General features: G+C 38.9%; 1 protein-coding gene across 1 annotated transcript in view; it reads left to right on the top strand.

Annotated features, from left to right (window-relative positions):
- Positions 1 to 19,954, top strand: part of LOC136152753 (transmembrane protease serine 11F-like) — a 41,651-nt gene that overhangs the window by 10,760 nt on the left and 10,937 nt on the right. Inside the window, exons 4-7 of the mRNA XM_065914130.1 lie at positions 11,095 to 11,159; positions 13,019 to 13,182; positions 15,672 to 15,710; positions 18,494 to 18,695. Of these exons, the coding sequence (XP_065770202.1) occupies positions 11,095 to 11,159; positions 13,019 to 13,182; positions 15,672 to 15,710; positions 18,494 to 18,695 (470 nt within the window). The remainder of the gene's footprint in view (positions 1 to 11,094; positions 11,160 to 13,018; positions 13,183 to 15,671; positions 15,711 to 18,493; positions 18,696 to 19,954) is intronic.

Genomic DNA, 19,954 nt, shown 5'->3' on the forward strand with positions numbered 1-19,954 from the left:
CCATCCATCAGCTTGTTTTTCATTTGGTCAACACCATGATACTTTAACCTCTACAGTTTGACAATGTGTTTATACATGTTGTATTAATTTCCTAGGACTGCTGTAGCAAATTGCAAAAAAAAACTAGTGACTTGAAACAACAGAAATTTATTCCCTCATAGTTATGGAGACCAGAAATCTTAAACTCAGGATGTCAGCTGCCTTGAAAGTCTCTAGAGAAGAGTTCCTCTTTGCCTCTTCCAACTTCTGGTAGCCTCAGGCATTCCTTGTCACGTAACTTCATGAATTTGATCTCTGTCTCCATCTTCACCTGGCCTTCTCCGGGTTTCTTTGTCTACTCTGATAAAGGTATTTATCATTGGATTCAAGTGTTCCTGGATGATGTCTACACAATGGTCTCATCTTGATATCCTTAATTACATCTGCAAAGACTCTTTGCCAAGTAAGGGCACATTTACATGTTCCCAGAGTCAAATGTATTTTTAGGGGGCCAACATTCAACCATATACTTTGATTTATCATCATCTCCTTCAGGTATACTGTAGTTTTTCTCATCCTTTTAATTTCCCATACCAAGTAAACACACATACACACTCTCACATCCCCTCATATTGGAATTTTGATTTAGTGTGCTTCAAATCTAGAAATCTCAAGAAATAAATGACACCATTTATTGATACTTATTTGCTTTATTTCAGTAGAGCTTTAAAATAATTTTCTTAAATGTCTGATATATCTTAGCTAAATTTAATCCTAGATGATTGTTTTGTTGTTGTTCGGTTTTATGTGTATATGGGGTTTGTTTGTTTTGGGTCATTGTTAATGGATATCTTTTCAAAATGAATTCTTTGAAACTGGTTTTTACCAGTGTATAGAAATGTGATGAGCTTTTATAACCTCTTTTCACTCTGTCTCCTTTTTTGCATGTGGTATTTCCAAGTGCTGAGTCTCTCCTGGAGCTTTTAGAGCAGAGAGACTCCTTTTGTGGTTGAGTTGCCTTGATCCACAGCCTGGTCCAGTGATTTCCAATTATGGGCACTTTTGTTTCCCTAAAGATATTTTGCAATTCCTGGAGACATTATTTTGTTGTCACACTGGGAGGAGGAAAGTTGCTGGCATCTAATTCCCAGAGGCTCTGGCTATTCTTCCAACTTTTATGTTCTCCTCCTTGCTCACTATGCTCTGACCATAATGGTCTTCTTTGAGATTCAGTTCAGTTCAGTCACTCAGTCATGTCCGACTCTTTGTGACCCCACGGACTGCAGTACGCCAGGCTTCCATGTTCATCACTAACTCCCGGAGCTTACTCAAACTCATGTCCATTGAGTCAGTGATGCCATCCAGCCATCTCATTCTCTGTCATGCCCTTTTCCTCCTACCTTCAGTCATTCCCAGCAACAAGGTCTTTTCAAATGAGTCAGTTCTTTGTATCAGGTGGCCCAAGTATTGGAGTTTCAGCTTCAGCATCAGTCCTTCCAATGAATATTCAGGACTGATTTCCTCTAGGATAGACTGGTTGGATCTCCTTGCTGTCCAAGGGACTCTCAAAAGTCTTCTCCAACACGACAGTTCAAAAGCATCAATTCTTTGAGATTACCTACACATTTTTTTCCTTCTATCTGGAACTGCCCCCTCAGCCTACTCTTTCTGTTGCTTACGTCTTCCGACCCTTCTGATCCTTCATGTATCCTCCGTGTAGCATGTTGCCTTTCAGGAGGTAATTATAGACCCTCAGCCATTATGCTGTATTACCTTACTGTTTCAGTTACCTTTTGGGGGGCCTCTCCACAGCTTGTGGCATTTTAATTCTCTGATGAGGATTGAACATAGGCCCTCAGCAGTGAGACTGTGGAGTTCTAACCTCTGGAACACCAGCACATTCCTGCTTTGTATTTAACTATTTATTTATTACTGGCTATCTCTCTATTCTATGAGCCCAGGGACCACAGCTCTTTGTTCCTACTCTTTATCCAGTATTGTCACAGTACCTGAAATATAGGGTACTCTAGCCAATTGTTCTAAATGAACAAATAAATGAGAAAAAAAAAAGGAAACAATGGGATATAATGAAAGAGTCTTGAAGCACTGCAAAAGCCAGCATTTTTTTTTTATCTTCATACCATTGATTAAGATTAACCATAGCTGGAGAATCAACGAATTTATGAAAATGTTATTGTGTACCTCCTTTGTGCAAGACTATGAAAAATGCCAAGGTCTACATAGTACAGTTCTTTCCTTATTTGGAGTGTATAATATTGTTTATATGTGGAAGTTTAGGCATGGACAATAATAGAAAATTTACATAGCAAAGATATGACATATAAGAGCCTACAAGATTGAAATGACAATACTAGAGCTGCCACATTGCACAATATAATAGTCAAATATATGACTCAAACAATCAGTATTTTAGGGGTTCCGAGGAAGTAAAAATCTCTTTGAGCTAGCAGAAAGCTTCCTTGCAGAGGAAAGCAGTCTGGTGTGGATTGGGAGGGGAGTGCTTCTTTGTTTGGTTGTTTTGTGTGTGTGTGTTTGTCCTCTGCAGGTAGCTTTTCCCCTGAAAGAAGCAGGGTATCTGCAGAACTTGTCTGATTACTTTCATGGGTGGACCCAGAAAGGGATTTCCTAGTTCTCACCAATAACTACTAATCTTCCATAAGGACCTAATCTGCATGCAGTTCCCAGCCAGAGGGAAGGCACAAGCTCAAGCTTGCCAAGACAGCAACTTTTAGTTACTGGCTGCACTTTAAGTCAGAGCCACACATATTTTTTCAATTATGCTATTTTGACCTTGATCCTGGAGTTCACACTAAGGACTACAGTTTGTGTCTGATTTTAAGGAAAATGTTTTTTTGGAAACATTTTGGAAATGATTTTTAAGGAAAATCATTTTACTAGATTAAGGGCAGGAGGAGAAGGGGACAACAGAAAATGAGATGGTTGGATAACATCATCAACTCAATGGACATGAATTTGAGCAATCTGCTGGAGACAGTAAAGGACAGGGAAGCCTAGCCTACTGTACTCCATAGGGTAGCAAAGAGTCAGATATGGCTTAGTGACTGAACCACAACAAATGGGCTTATTCATTATCTTGTTTAAAATCGAGTTCAGTTCAGTTCAGTTCAGTCGCTCAGTTGTGTCTGACTCTTTGTGACCCCATGAATCGCAGCACACCAGGCCTCCCTGTCCATCACCAACTCCCGGAGTTTACTCAAACTCATGCCCATCGAGTTGGTGATGCCATCCAGTCATCTCATCCTTTGTCACCCCCTCTCCTCCTGCCCCCAATCCCTCCCAACATCAGGGTCTTTTCCAATGAGTCAACACTTCACATGGGGTGGCCAAAGTATTGGAGTTTCAACTTCAGTATCAGTCCTTCCAATAAACACCCAGGACTGATCTCCTTTAGGATGGACTGGTTGGATCTCCTTGCAGTCCAAGGGACTCTCAAGAGTGTTCTCCAACACCACAGTTCAAAAGCATCAATTTTTTGGTGCTCAGCCTTCTTCACAGTTCAACTCTCACATCCATACATGACCACTGGAAAAACCATAGCCTTGACCAGATGGACTTTTGTTGGCAAAATGATGTCTCTGCTTTTTAATATGCTATCTAGGTTGGTCATAACTTTCCTTCCAAGGAGTAAGCGTCTTTTAATTTCATGGCTGCAGTCACCATCTGCAGTGATTTTGCAGCCCAAAAAAATAAAGTCTGACACTGTTTGCACTGTCTCCCCATCTATTTCCCTTGAGATGATGGGACCAGATGCCATGATCTTAGTTTTCTGAATGTTAAGCTTTAAGCCAACTTTTTCACTCTCCTCTTTCACTTTCATCAAGAGTTTTTTTAGTTCCTCTTCACTCTCTGCCATAAGGGTGGTGTCATCTGCCTATCTGTAGCCTCTAGTAATCTATTCTTAGGTTTCAGTTCAGTTCAGTTCAGTCGCTCAGTAGTGTCCAACTCTTTGCAACCCCATAGACTGCAGCTCAACAGGCCTCCATGTCCATCACCAACTCCCAGAATTTACCCAAACTCATGCCCACTGAGTCAGTGATGCCATCCAACCATCTCATCCTCTATCACACCCTTCTCCTCCTGCACTCAATCTTTCCCAGCACCAGCGTCTTTTCCAGTGAGTCAGCTCTTCAAATCAGGTGGCCAAAGTATTGGAGTTTCAGCTTCAACATCAGTCCTTCCAATGAACACTCAGGACTGATCTCTTTTAGGGTGGATTGGTTGGATCTCCTTGCAGTCCAAGGGACTCTCAAGAGTCTTCTCCAACACTACAGTTCAAAAGCATTAAATCTTCAGTGCTCAGCTTTCTTTATAGTCCAACTCTCACATCCATACATGACCACTGGAAAAACCGTAGCCTTGATTAGGTGGACCTTTGTTGACAAAGTAAAATCTCTGCTTTTTAATATGCAGTCTAGTTTGGTCATAACTTTCTTTGCAAGGAGAAAGCGTCTTTTAATTTCATGGCTGCAGTCACCATCTGCAGTGATTTTGAAGCCCAAAAAAATAGAGTCTGCCACTGTTTCCACTGTTTCCCCATCTATTTGCCATGAAGTGATGGGACCGGATGCCATGATCTTAGTTTTCTAAATGTTGCACGTTAAGCCAACTTTTCCACTCTCCTCTTTCACCTTCATCAAGAGGCTCTTTAGTTCTTCTTCACTTTCTGCCATAAGGGTGGTGTCATCTGCATATCTGAGGTTATTGATATATCTCCTGGCAATCTTGATTCCAGCTTGTGCTTCCCCCAGCCCAGCATTTCTCATGATGTACTCTGCATATAAGTTAAATAAGCAGGGTGACAATAAACAGCCTTGAGGTACTCCTTTTCCTATTTGTAACCAGTCTATTGTTCCATGTCCCGTTCTAACTATTGCTTCCTGACTTGCATACAGATTTCTCAAGAGGCAGGTCAGGTGGTAGAGTATTCCCGTCTCTTTCAGAATTTTCCACAGTTTGTGGTAATCCACACAGTCAAAGTCTTTGGTATAGTCAATAAAGCAGAAGTAGAGATTTTTCTGGAACTCCCTTGCTTTTTTGATGATCCAGCAGATGCTGGCAATTTGATCTCTGGTTCCTCTACCTTTTCTAAAACCAGCTTGAACATCTGAAGTTCACAGTTCACATATTGTTGAAGTCTGGCTTGAAGAATTTTGAGCATTACTTTACTAGCGTGTGAGATGAGTACAATTGTGCAGTAGTTTGAGCATTCTTTGGCATTGCCTTTCTTTGGGATTGGAATGAAAACGGACCTTTTCCAGTCCTGTGGCCACTGCTGAGTTCTCCAAATTTGCTGGCATATTGAGTGCAGCACTTTCACTGCATCATCTTTTAGGATTTGAAATAGCTCAACAGGAAGTCCATCACCTCTGCTAGCTTTGTTCGTAGTGATGCTTCCTTTGATGTTGACTTCACATCCCAGGATGTCTGGCTCTAGGTGAATGATCACACCATTGTGATTATCTGGGTCATGAAGATCTTTTTTGCACAGTTCTTCTGTGTATCCTTGCCACCTCTTCTTAATATCTTCTGGTTCTGTTAGGTCCAGACCTTTTCTGTCCTTTACTTTGCCCATCTTTACATGAAACATTCCCTTGGTATCTCTGATTTTCTTGAAGAGATCTCTAGTCTTTCCCTTTCTGTTGTTTTCCTCTATTTCTTTGCACTGATCACTGGGGAAGGCTTTCTAATCTCTCCTTGCTATTCTTTGGAACTCTGCATTCAAATAGGAATATCTTTCCTTTTCTCCTTTGTTTTTTGCTTCTCTTCTTTTCACAGCTTTTTGTAAGGCCTCCTCAGACAGCCATTTTGCTTTTTTTGAATTTCTTTTTCTTGGGGGTGTTCTTGATCCGTCTCCTGTACAATGTCATGAACCTCCGTCCATAGTTCATCAGGCACTCTATCTATCAGATCTAGTCCCTTAAATCTATTTCTCACTTCCACTGTATAGTTATAAGGGATTTGATTTAGGTCATACCTGAATGGTCTAGTGGGTTTTCCCTACTTTCTTCAATTTAAGTCTGAATTTGGAAATAAGAAGTTCATGATCTGAGCAACAGTCAGCTCCTGGTCTTGTTTTTGTTGACTGTATAGAGCTTCTACATCTTTGACTGCAAAGAATATAATCAATTTGATTTTGGTGTCGACCATCTGGTATTGTCCATGTATAGAGTCTTCTCTTGTGTTGTTGGAAGAGGGTGTTTGCTATGACCAGTGTGTTCTCTTGGCAAAACTCTGTTAGCCTTTGATCTGTTTCATTTTGTACTCCAAGGCCAAATTTGTCTGTTACTCCAGGTGATTCTTGACTTCCTACTTTGCATTCCAGTCCCCTATAAAGAAAAGGATATCTTCTTTGGAGTATTAGTTCTAAAAGGTCTTGTCAACCATTCAGCTTCAGCTTCTGCAACATTACTGGTCTTGGCATAGACTTGTATTATCCTGATATTGAATGGTTTGCCCTGAAAACAAACAGAGATCATTTACCTGTGTATGTGACTGGTGATGGACACAAAGTCCGATGCTATAAAGACCAATCTTGCACAGGAACCTGGAATGTTAGGTCCATGAATTAAAGCAAATTGTAAGTGGTCAAACAGGAGATGGCCAGAGTGAACGTTGACATTTTAGGAATCAGGGAACTCAAATGGACTGGACTGGGTGAATTTAACTCAGATGACCATCATATATACTACTGTGGGCAAGAATCCCTTAGAAGAAATGGAGTAGTCATCATAGTCAACAAAACAGGCCAAAATGCAGTGCTTGGATGCAATCTCAAAAATGACAGAATGATCTCTGTTAGTTTCCAAGCCAAACCATTCTTAGGTTTAGACCATTAAAAAAAGAAGGATACAATTAATTTTTTGTAATTTGGACTAAATATATAATTTACTTATATATACTGTGCTCCCAGTAGATAAATATAAACATAGATTTAACTTCTCCAGAAATTGGTTGCAACAATGATTAAGTGTCCAAAAAGAAGTGGTTCCCTTAGCCCTGTTAAACTAGAAGCAGAAAAGAAGCTAATTCCTAGGAGATTATCTTTTATTAGGTTTAGATTCAGAAAATAAAAGATGCTTTCCCCCCACAACCTGAAAGTCTGTCATTAAGCATATAAGTAACTTGGGGTTGTCAATGTCACCCAATGCTTAAGAATACAAGATCTTGAGCCAGATATCCTCAGTTCACATGGCAGAGCAACCACTTCCAATGCCACCTTAGACAATTAAGTGTCTTGAGCTTCAGTTTTTTGTCCTATAAAATGAGACTGATGAGAATAGAGAAAATCCTCTCCTCATAAGGCTGTATGAAATTGACTGAGTTGGTCCAACACCTACCATGTAGTATGGACTTCATACATGTAAGTTATTATTAGTGGTTACACCAATAGTGTACTATACCAGAATCTACTCATTTTTTAAATAGAGATTGACTTCTCAAGGGACCATGATCTTATTAACATCACATTTTAGTTCAAATAGATTCTTAGTAATTTCTTACACTCTGATATGACAGAATCCTGATACATTCCTACAGTGTCATTTTGTACACAGTTCAGAATTGCAGAGACCATTTATATTAAAGTGCTAAAGATCTTAAGGGCTTCCCAGGTAACTCAGTGGTAAAGACTCTGCCTGCTAAAGCAGGATGCAGGAGATGTGGGTTTGATCCCTAGGTCGGGAAGATCCCCTGAAGAAGGGAATGGCTACTCACTCCAGGATTCTTGCTTGGGGAAGTCCATGGACAGATGAGCATAGGCTATGATCCATAAGGTCACAAAAGAGTCAGACGTGATTGAGCATGCACACATGCATGCAGAGATCGTAACATTACATTTCTCCTTGTTCCTCAAGAAATGAAAATGAAATGTATTCTGAAAAGCTTAGTGAATCATAAGTGACATAAGTAAAAGCTGTTCCAAACCCCTGGAATGACCACTTATGAAGGGGGTGGGGGTCACTACTGGGGTCTCCTGGCTCTTTGATTTAGATTCTCATAGAGTTCTACTTACCCTTGGCAACATGATTTGCAGAAAAAGAAAAACAACCATGTTATTATCTTCTCTCCTTTATGGTATTCTTGATCTTTCATTCATTTTCTCATTTATTCATTCATTTATTTAATCCATCAAACATGCATTGAACATTTGCTGTGGACCAGGCATTGTGTGAAATACTGAACATACAGTCCAGAGTGGGAAAGACAATTGTAAACCAGTGTGATAGTTGCTACAATAGACTCATGTGCAAGATGCTGGGGTGGCTTCAGTTCAGCTCAGTTCAGTCACTCAGTCGTGTCCAACTCTTTGCAAGTCCATGGACTGCAGCACACCAGGCCTCCCTGTCCATCACCAACTCCTAGAGTTTACCCAAACTCATGCCCATTGAGTCGGTGATGCCATCCAACCATCTCATCTTCTGTCGCCCCCTTCTCCTCCTCAATCTTTACCAGCATCAGCGTCTTTTCAAATGAGTCAGCTCTTCGCATCTGGTGGCCAAAGCATTGGCATTTCAGCTTCAACATCAGTCCTTCCAATGAACACCCAGGACTGGTCTCCTTTAGGATGGACTGGTTGGATCTCCTTGCAGTCCAAGGGACTCTCAAGAGTCTTCTCCAACACCACAGTTCAAAAGCATCAATTCTTTGACACTCAGCTTTCTTTATAGTCCATCTCTCACATCCATAAATGACCACTGGAAAAACCATAGCCTTGACTAGATGAACCTTTGTTGGCAAAGTAATGTCTCTGCTTTTTAATATGCTGTTTAGGTTGGTCATAACTTTCCTTCCAAGGAGTAAGCATCTTTTAATTTCATGGCTGCAGTCACCATCTGCAGTGATTTTGGAGCCCAAAAAAATAAAGTCTGCCACTGTTGCCACTGTTTCCCCATCTATTTGCCATGAAAAGGAGAATTTAATTTTGTTTGAGGAAGGCAAGTCAAAGACAAGTTAGTTGTCACTGGAGAATACCATAGTTGTCATTGAAGAAACTTAACCTGAAAAAAAAAAAAAAAAAAAACATGTACTGAAGGAAGAGGGAAATGAATGTGCAAAATTGTAAAGGTGTGAACCAGGCCAGTGAGATTAGGGAAGAACAGGTAATAGATAAGATGATAGGGGTAGGATTAAAAAAGGCCCATGATATGCAGATGATACCACTCTAATGGCAGAATGGAAAGAAGAACTAAAGAATTTCTTGATGAGGATAAAAGAGGGTAACGAGAAAGCTGGCTTAAAATTCAACATTCAAAAAAAGTAAGATCATGGCATGCAGTCCCATAACTTTCTGGCAATCAGATGGAGAAAAAATGGAAACAGTAACAGTCTTTATTTTCTTGGGCCCCAAAAATCACTGTGGATGGTGACTGCATCCATAAAACTAGAATTTGCTTGCTCCTTGGAAGAAAAGCTATGACAAACCTAGACACTGTATTAAAAAGCAGAGACATCACTTTGCTCACAAAAGTCTGTATAATCAAAGCTATGGTTTTTCCAGTAGTTATATACAGATGTAAGACTTGGACCATAAAGATGGCTGAGGGTCAAAGAATTGATGCTTTTGAACTATAGTGCTAGAGAAGACTCTTGAGAGTCCCTTGGACTGCAAGGAAATCAAATCAGTCAACCCTAAAGAAAATTAACCCTGAATATTCATTGGAAGGGCTGATGCTGAAGCTGAAGCTCCAATAATTTGGCCAACTGATGCGAAGAACTGACTCATTAGAGAAGACCCTGATGCTGGGAAAGATTGAAGGCAGAAGGTGAAGGGGACAACAGAGGATGAGATGGTTGGATGTAATCATCAACTCAAGGGACATGAGTCTGAGTAAACTCTGGGAGACAGTGAAGAACAGAGAAGCCTGGCATGCTACAGTACATGGGGTCTCAAAGAATCAGATACAATTGAGTGACTAAACAGCAACAACAACAAGGCCCATGAAGGTTTAAGATTGTGGAGTTCATGCTAAGAGACACTGGGTTTCAAGCAGGAGTGTAATATACTCAGACTTGTGCTTTAGAGACATCATCCTGGCTGCTGGCGTGTTGGGTAACAAGTAGGGGAGGAAAGACAGAGCTGAACCACGTAAAGGTGTCAGTGAGAGGACCACTGCAAAAGCCTGGACACAAGTTTCGAAGGAGCTGATTTTAGACCACAGCAGTGGGATGGAAGGAAGAGAGGGAGATTCACTATTTAACAAGGTAAAATTAATTTAGAGGAATCAAGGAGAAGGAAGAATCTACTGGGCGAGGGAACCAATATTCCCTCTTCCCAAATGGGGCAAGATTTACCATGGAATTGGGCCTTACATAAACTTACATTGACCTGCAATTTCTGAATTTTGACTTTCACTCTGGTGTTTTTTTTAATCTTTTCAGGCAGTGCCTCAATACTCTTTTGGGAATCAAGTACTCTTTCAGGTACCGTTAGGAGATAATTTCACGGAAAATCCAAAATCCTTCAATGGTTCAGACTCAAAAAGCCAAGTAATAAAATGCTGACAGTATGAAGTGTGATGAAATATAGACCTGCCAAAGAGATGATTAACAAGTGAGAGTGTCAGAGTCACATGACAGATGTTGATCCATATTATGTCAAATGTTCTCATAAGGGACATTCATGTGAGAAATGAGCAAATTGATATCAATAGTAGACTAGAATGCCATATTGGAGAATGAGGCAAATATATGGTAGGTTTTCTTAAAAGTGAGGAAAGCTGCCTTAAAAAATAGCACCAGTAGTTTAAATTATTTGACCATCAAAATGAACATTATGTATAGTGTTTAGTATATCAGACAATGTGTGATATGTGGTATACATTGTTTCCTTTAATCCTCAAAATGACTGTACAATGTACATAATTCTGTTACATCATTTTACAGCAGAATCAAACTATTATAATAAGATTGTTCAGTTTTACAAGGACTAGAACTTGGTTGAAGTCTTACCACTGCAGATAGCCAGTTCACAAGTCTGGGAATAAACAGGCATCCTTAACTTTTCCTTAAGTCTCTAGATAAGATGAGGGATACCACTTTTCTTAGGAATAACACTTTAAATTTTTTTCTATTCAGATGTCTAGGATATTTCAACATTCTGGAGAGGGTCGGTTTATCAAATCTCATGTTATCAAATTAAGGTATGTAAACTTGGCTTGGGGCTTCCCAGGTGGCGGCACTGGTAAAGAATCTGCCTTCCAATGAAGGAGATGCAGGAGATGTGGTTTCAATCCCTGGGTTGGAAAGATTCCCTGGAGGAGGGCATGGCAACTCACTCTGGTATTCTTGCTTGGAGAATCCCATGGACAGAGGAGCCTGGTGGGCTATAGTCCTAGGGTCTCAAAGAGTTGGACACCACTGAAGTAACTTAGCACATAAAGGCCAGCCCTTTTTGATTATCCTCACTTTAAGCCTACCCAAAAATCAGACTATGATTTTTCTCTTCAATAAGGTTTCTCCTTGAATGCTCCTGCATTATTTTATTTCTAATGCCTTTTCACTCTTTGTTCTGATAAAAGGCAATATATATAAATTGAAGATATGTATTATCAGAGACTAAAATAAGTTACTGGAATTTATCCTGAATATATTTTAATAGAATGTCCAAAAAGCTTGGCATTTACTGGAATAATATATCTTGTTTTCTATCAATTTTGATAAAAATCGATGAAATTTTTAAAATTTTATTGTGGATATCAATCAGTATACGCACATACATATTTACACACATGAGCTTCAGAGGTGGTGCAGTGATAAAGAATCCACCTGCAAGGCAGGACACTCAGATTTGATCCCTGAGTCGGGAAGATCCCCTGAAGAAGGAAATGGCAACCTACTCCAGTATTCTGGCCTGGAAAATCCCATGAACAGAGGAGCCTGGCAGGCTATAGACCATGGGATTGCAAAGAGTCAGACACAGCTTAGTAGCTAAACAACATATAAATCTACATATTAATATATATATACACATATAATAACATGCATATACATATATGTATGTATGTACATATATATATTTGTAATACTTATTTACTTCACTTCTTGATGGTAATTATACATATGGTCAGGAGCCCATGTGTTTTCTATCCCTTTTCCCTTTTCTACTCTCCCTTCTTCCTTCATTTTTTATATATTTCAAATTAAATTTGTTCTCAAAATGTAACTAGAGGGTTTCTAGACCTCTACACATTATTGTAAATTTTTATATTTGAACTTATCAAATGATCTCCTTTTATAATTGCTTTCTTTAACCATCCATCTTTCAAACTCACATTAACTGACTACTAAGCCCCAAAATGCCAGTGGCTTAACACAATAAAGATCTATTTAATGTCCATGGTACATACAGTCCAAACAGAAGTGGCAGAAGTGGATGTAGGAATGATTGGGACTGTGGAATGGACTTGCCCACTGAATCTCTGGTTGGCAAATAAACGAAGAGTGAAAGCATGGAGGATGGCACAGGAGGTCTTCCAGGGCCAGGTCTGGGAACAGGGCACATCATTTCTCCCCACATTTCACTGTCTAGGATTCACTAGAGAGTTTCAATAAACTGCAAGGAAGGCTAGGAAATGAAATCTAGCTCTTGCTTAGAAGGCAAAGCTTAGAAGAAGGGTTTGGTGAATACAAAGCATTGTCTTTGCCACACCGCAACTGAGGAATAATGACCTTGGTTACAACTTGGTTCAGAATCCCTTCAAAAGCAAATCATTTAAGTGCATGTGTAAAGCATGATTCATGAACCTCTCCTCCTCCCACAATCTCCTCTTTTTGAAGTTCAAAAAGGTTATGAAACTAAAATTATCTCACAGCTAGATGAGTTTTTTTTCCAGCTATTTATCTTAGCCGGTATTCCTAAAGATAATTTAAAAATCTGATATGCACACATGCCACTCACTATGTTTCTTTAAATCTAGTGTGAATCGTAATGTGTAAAAATAGTTCCTGGTTACAGAACTGACTTTATTATGATTACTTCTATCTGCTTTTTCCTCTTTAGTCCAGATCAAAATGGTATGAACATTCTTATGGTGCTTGTGTTTCGATTCCCATCTACTGATAGTGCTGAGCAAGTCAGGAAAAAAATTGAAAGGATTCTATATCAAAGTCTGAAGAGAGAACCAATGCCTTTGACTATACACAAACCATCATTTACACTCACATGTAAGTCCTTTTACCATCTTCCTGATTCCCTCCCTTCACAATCCTCTTTTTATTTTTCATAAGAATTCAGGTCAATGTATTCACTCATTTCAAGAATTCACCCTTGATGAATGTATGTCAGAGTGGATTAAAACTAAAATAAAAATTTGCTATGAGATCAAGTCTAGTTTTATGATTTTTTTTCATATTTAACTTGGGCATCCCTATGGGTTTTTAATTAACCCCATATATGAATTTTCATGTTGGATCTTTTCAAAAGCATGAAAGGGTAGGCATTAATTGCACCGTTTTAAGGAAGCTAGACTCAGAGAAGGTGTCAGACATGGGACCTGCAAGCGTTAGCGGGGGGATTTGGGGGGTATTAAAGCATAGGTATCGTGACTGCCAGAGGCCAGTTCTGGGAATTCGCTTCCATAGTATCAAAGAAACAGAATCTTTACAAAGGCTGAAGCCTGTTGGAAGAAACATTAACATGAACTATAAAGAGGTTCTCCCTAGCTTATTTCCAATTTAAAACAATTTCTTAGTCATCTCCTCACAGATTCCTCACAATATAAACTCAGGAAAGTTGCCATTTCATTTTCCCCCCAAAATAGAAAAAAATGGAGCTCAAAAAGGTTATGGAAGTAAAACTAAAACTGCCTTACAGCCAGTTGGAATTCAAACTGAGAGACATTTCTGTTTTTCTGTACCAGCACAAAATTAGAGAAAGTAAAATAATGTATTTCAAATTAGACTACAAGTGCCGAGATTAGGGACTGAGTCTTTTTATTTTCTTATTCCTCCCCCTGAACTCTAGCATATGTCTCACAGGCACTAGTTATTCTAACTCTGTTCATTGTTTTTAATTAAGTATTTCCAAGTGCGGTTGCTTCTGATTTAATACCAAAAATTAACACTTGTCCTTTAGATCTTGAGTCTTTTCCCCTCCCAACAACTATGAATTTAAAAAACAGATTGTCTAAAGTTAATTTCTCTGTTGTTAGAAAATCAGGAAAATCCTTTAAATACATTTTGATAGAATCTCCAAGCACACTAGTGATAGCTTCTTCATAGAGTAATTAGAAATGATGAAGAACATGGTATCCACCTTTATTTTTAAATCAATTATATTCCAAAAAAAAAAAAAAAATGACGCTTTCCAGCACTCTGTAAATGGCAATCTCAAACTAAATCTCAACTCCTGGTAATAAAATTGTGCCTAACACATGATTATACAAGCTAAAGTAAAATATCCACCATAAATTAAAATTGTAGAGTTTCTTATTTTACTACTTTAAAAATCATTTTTCAGCCTTCCTGGTCATGTATACTGACTTTTTATTATAAAGATTGTTTTAATATTAAATGATATTCTATGACCATCCTTGATAACCAAAATTCTACCACATATATTTTCTTCTGCTACATACAAAGCTCACATTAAATAAAGAGAAGTAAAATGTCCAGGAGACTTCTAATAGGATTTGGGGCTCACATTCCTCTTATGGGAAATTCAGTATTCCCGAGGAAAATATATTTTCTAACAAATATATTTATTTCTAACAAATAAACAAAACAAATACCAAATCACCCCAATCAAATGAAACTGACTATAAAGGAACACTAAGATAAGTTTGTATGGAGAAGGCAATGGCACCCCACTCCAGGACTCTTGCCTGGAAAATCCCATGGACGGAGGACCCTGGCAGGCTGCAGTTCATGGGGTCATTAAGAGTCAGACACGACTGAGCAACTTCTCTTTCACTTTTCACCTTCATGCATTGGAGAAGGAAATGGCAACCCACTCCAGTGTTCTTGCCTGGAGAATCCCAGGGACGGGGGAGCCTGGTGGGCTGCCGTCTATAGGGTCGCCCAGAGTCGGACACGACTGATAAGTTTGAAGGGGAAGAGGTGTCACAGAAGGAGACATAAAGTGGAGGGAGAGATAGGGGGCTGGCTGTATACAAGAGACCTTCCTGCCTCAGGACTTGCTGACTTCCACTGTATTCTATGCGAGAGTCGTCCTCAGTGAGACAAGCCACAACCTGCAGTGACCGAGTTCCCACCCTTTGTAGGCAAAGGCCTGGGAATTGGTCTGTGAGGGACCTGGGATGCCTATCAACCTGGCTTCCAGGCATATGCCTAACACACAGAGGCTAGTCCAAATGCTACAGTGAACACCAGATGTGATGGGAATAGAAGTTGTTTCCCTTAGTTTTACTGGAGCTCCCAAAGAAAGCACTCAAGGACATTTATCCTAATCATTTTTTCCTAATTTCCTAACTTCTGTTTTTTTGGTTTCTCAGCAAAAATCAGAAAACAAAATGCTACCTTTTTAGAGTAAAATTATACATTTTGAACCAAATCAGAGTAGAGGATTATTCATATATTTCTTGGTTACAAAAATATCTTACTTGGTTTCTTTGGGCAATAAGCATTTTTATAGTATTTCACATGAAAATAGGAACATACACTTCCACCACTAATTCATGTTTTGTTTATTCCAGCTATCGACAACAAAAAGATGAGGAATCTTCTCAACAGTCGTAAGTACCAAAGCCCATGATTAACTATTTCATAACAAAGAGAATTAATAAAAGCCGAGAAAGTTACAAGTAGATTTTACCACATTCTTTTATGAGGTATAATTGATATAGCATTGTATTAGTTTTGAACGTACAATGCATAATTATTTGATATCTGTATGTATTTCAAAATGATCATAACAGTAATACCAAGCTCTTTTTTCTGTTTATAAACCACTTAATTTTTTTATTATGTTTTATTATTGTTGACATTTTAAGACATTTGAATTTATACATTTATGCCAAATACAATTTTTAGTATCTTGACTTACAGAATGTGGTAAAAAAATTACATAGTATTCTTGATATTATATACATAACATATGTAGCTATATTTCTAACATCTTGCATGCATGTGTGCTAAGTTCCATTAGTCAGGTCCAACTCTTTGTGACCTTATGGCCCATAGCCCGCCAGGTTCCTCTGTCCATGTGATTCTCAGACAAGAATACTGAAGTGAGTTACCATGCCCTTCCCCAGGAGATCTTCCCGACCCAGGGATGAAACCTGCATCTCTGATGTCTTCTGCATTGGCAGGTGGATTCTTTACCACTAGCGCCACCTGGGAAGACCAACTTCACATTTTACTTATCACTAGTCTTTACATGGACTTTCCAGGTGACTCAGAGGTAAAGAATCCATCTGCTAATGCAAGAGATACAGGAGATACAGGCTCGATCCCTGGTTTGGGAAGATCTCCTTGAGGAGGAAATGGCAAACCATTCCAGTATTCTTGCCTGGATAATCTCTTGGACAGAGGAGCTGGCAAGCTACAGTCCATGAGGTTGCAAAGAGTCAGACATGACTGAGCACCGGTACAAACTTTACATACTCTACTAATAATCTCTTTCAAAACAATATGTTCCATTTTATCTCAACAGTCACAGTCATTTACCCATCACTAAAGTCTCTTGCTTGGTTGTTGTTCAGTCACTAAACCATGCCTGATTCTTTGTGACCCAAAGGACAGAAGCATGCCAGGCTTCTTTGTCCTTCACCATCGCCTGGACTTTGCTCAGATTCATGTCTATTGAGTCAGAGATGCTATCTAACCATCTCATCCTCTGACTCTTCTTTTGCCTTCAATCTTTCCCAGCATCAGGGTCTTTTCCAGTGAGTCAGCTCTTCGCGTCAGGTGCCCAAAGTATCAGAACTTCAGCTTCAGGATTAAAGTCTCTTGTTATACTTTAGCTATTTCCTTTTCTTGAGTCTTGATTTAGATTCACCTTTTTGCTTGCTAAACTGTATCTTTAAGTTATTTTTCAGTAAGACAACTACATAGATGGTGTATTTTTGAGAAGTTGCATATATCAGAATCTCTTTCCATTGCCTTTATCTTAATGTTTTATAGGATTCTTGGATCATAAATTTTCTCAAATGACTGTACACATATCATTCCACTTTCTTCTAGTGTTTTGTTATAGGGCAGAAAGGTAGGAAATTACAATATCAGTGGCTTTGTCAGAATTTTTGGTTTCTCCACACAGTTCTGATTCAAAGAAATAGGTTGGGCAGTCCAAGAAGTTGTTTTTTAAATCAACCCACTGAATACTGAAGTTACTGAAAATTACCTCCAGAATGTATATATTTTTTCTTATCTTTCCTTAATTTTTGGTGATTTTGTTCCTTTTGCCTTTGAGTAATACCATAGAATCAAATTTTTCATCTTCATTCTGAGGATAATAGCATCTAATAACATAGAGAGATAATTGAGTTGTTAAAATTAGGGCAAGTGTATGTAACACTATGTACAGGGTCTGGATCATAACTAGTAGATATTATTTTTATTATTATTACCTTCACATTTACTTTTAGGGGAAATTGGGAGAGGAAGCATTAGCCTCTACTGATGTGGCACCATATTAATGGAGAAACTCTATGTGTTCAATTTTATGGTCATCTTAAGCTTAAGCTATTTAACCTTGAGGGAATTATGATAAATTTATAAATATGATTTCAGGCACTATTTTTTTAATCCGTTTCTGGATAAAACTTCTTTTTAAAAAAGTGTATTGTTAATAAAAATATAAACAATAATTAACAGGCACATTAATAAAGTATACTAATACACTTTCAGGTATTATTTAGGGTTGAAGTCTAACCAACTGAGAATTTGTTATCAGGGAACCAGAATGTGTTAAAAAAAAAAACAAACTAGTCTTTTTAAATTTTAGAAAAACAAGATAGTCATTAATGTTTAAGATGGCTAAAATTCAGGGCTTTTCAAAGACAATGTACAGATTTATGTCAAGTCAGAATCATGGCTGACATTCAGTGTTGCACTCTCTCAGTAGTAAGAATATAAATTTCGACATAGATCCTTCTAATCCTTCCAATATCCAACTCTGTCTCTTGCCAACTGTGTTACCTCCAGTAATTTATGTTCTATTTCCCCCAGCTGAGTTTTCTCATTTGAAAAGTATTTTGCTACACATGTATCGAAAACTCTCAGCGGAGGATCCACACATTTTTATGCTCTTAAATTATCTATCGACTTATCTATTTATATGCTCCGTATAGAGGCAGAAGTTAATTCTGGTTTGGATACCTTGAAATGTTGGTAAATATTTCTTCTGAACCTCTCTGGGCATAGTAGCACCCCTAGAGAATAACCCCAGAGACTGAGTGCTAGAAATGGGTTAAAGAGCAGCAGGTTCAATGGACCGTCTAAGCATCTGCACCCAATGCCAATCAGGATATGGTTTTTCCCCCTCGTTTTAAGGTAACACTTCTTTCTGTGACAGGCTGTGGAATAAGGATGACACCTTCATTCACGCCATTACCAGCATTTGCGTCTGCAGAAAGAATTATCCAAGGAAGCCAAGCAGCTCTGGAAGGGGAGTGGCCATGGCAGGCCAGCCTCCAGCTCATAGGGGCTGGCCATCAGTGTGGGGCCAGCCTCATCAGTAACACGTGGTTGCTCACGGCCGCTCACTGCTTCCGCAGGTAAGTTTATTAGCGCTTTTGTGAGTCTTGCTTACTCAGTTATTAATTACCATCAATTTAGTGCCTGGGAAGAGTCCAATCTCACCAAATTATCCTCTATTCCACTCTGCATGGACGCTATCCCCTAAATGCATTATGGCTGCTCCAGGCCCCAATCGAATTCATCCCCTCACCCTTCTCTCAATACATATCATGTTTGGTTTGGTAACCAAACCAAAGAGCCATTCTTGTGGCTCATACCATCTGTTTCCTTGTATGTAACATCGTGAAAGTATGTGATCTTTTTCTACTACATCATAAATTATTTTAAAGACTGTTATACTTGTACAAATTTAAACTCTTCTGCATACTTAAGGAGAATTCAGCCACTTTCACTTTTAAAACATTATTTCATTTATCCTCCAACTATCAACATCCACCACCACTTATAGGGAAAAAAAATCAAAGGTATCATTTTTGAAGCTGTTCTTTCCAATTATCCAAGAACCATGTGGGCTGGTGAAGAATCCACCTGCAATGCAGGAGACCTGGGTTGGATCCCTGAGTTGGGAAGATGCCCTGGAGAACAGAAAGGCTACGACTCCAGTATTCTGGCCTGGAAAATTCCATGGACTGTATAATCCGTGGGGTCACAAAGAGTCAGACATGACTTAGCAACTTTTACTTCATTTCATGTGGGCTTTTCTGAACTAGAGAGGTGTGTGGATGGTGGGAGAGATCTACCAACCTATATCACTGCCCTCACAGTGTGGAAGATGGGTCATATAAAACCTGAAAAGAGCTCTCTGCTTGGGCTTTCAGTTGTAACTCTTAACACTCAGCTATGTCACTTCACATACACAGACATGCACAGGCACGCTATTGCCCAAGATCAGGGACACACCATCTTTTTACCCTGAGGTTTTAACATCAGGGTACAGAGAATTTTTCCTTTTAAACCCTCAAAAAACAAAAGCTCTGAATAAAGTCCTGGCCAACGACACTGTTCACACCCCTTTTCAGAAGAAACTACTCTTGGTGAGTCTAGGTGATGCTTGGTCAAACTTCTAAGGGTAACACCCAAATTGTTCTAAGATGCCTACACCTTTATTTATGGAGCAGATGTGTAATGAGAATGACCTAATGGATTTAAGGTGATTGTCACTGTCTCATGAAAAAAGAGAAAAGGGACTCACATGTACATATTTACAACCTCGGTAATATCATCATGCTTAGGTAAACTTGAGTCTCACTAACTTTTCAAGGCTTTCTGATTGTTT

This window comes from Muntiacus reevesi, chromosome 22, assembly GCF_963930625.1.
Source record: "Muntiacus reevesi chromosome 22, mMunRee1.1, whole genome shotgun sequence".
Lineage (NCBI taxonomy): Eukaryota > Metazoa > Chordata > Mammalia > Artiodactyla > Cervidae > Muntiacus > Muntiacus reevesi.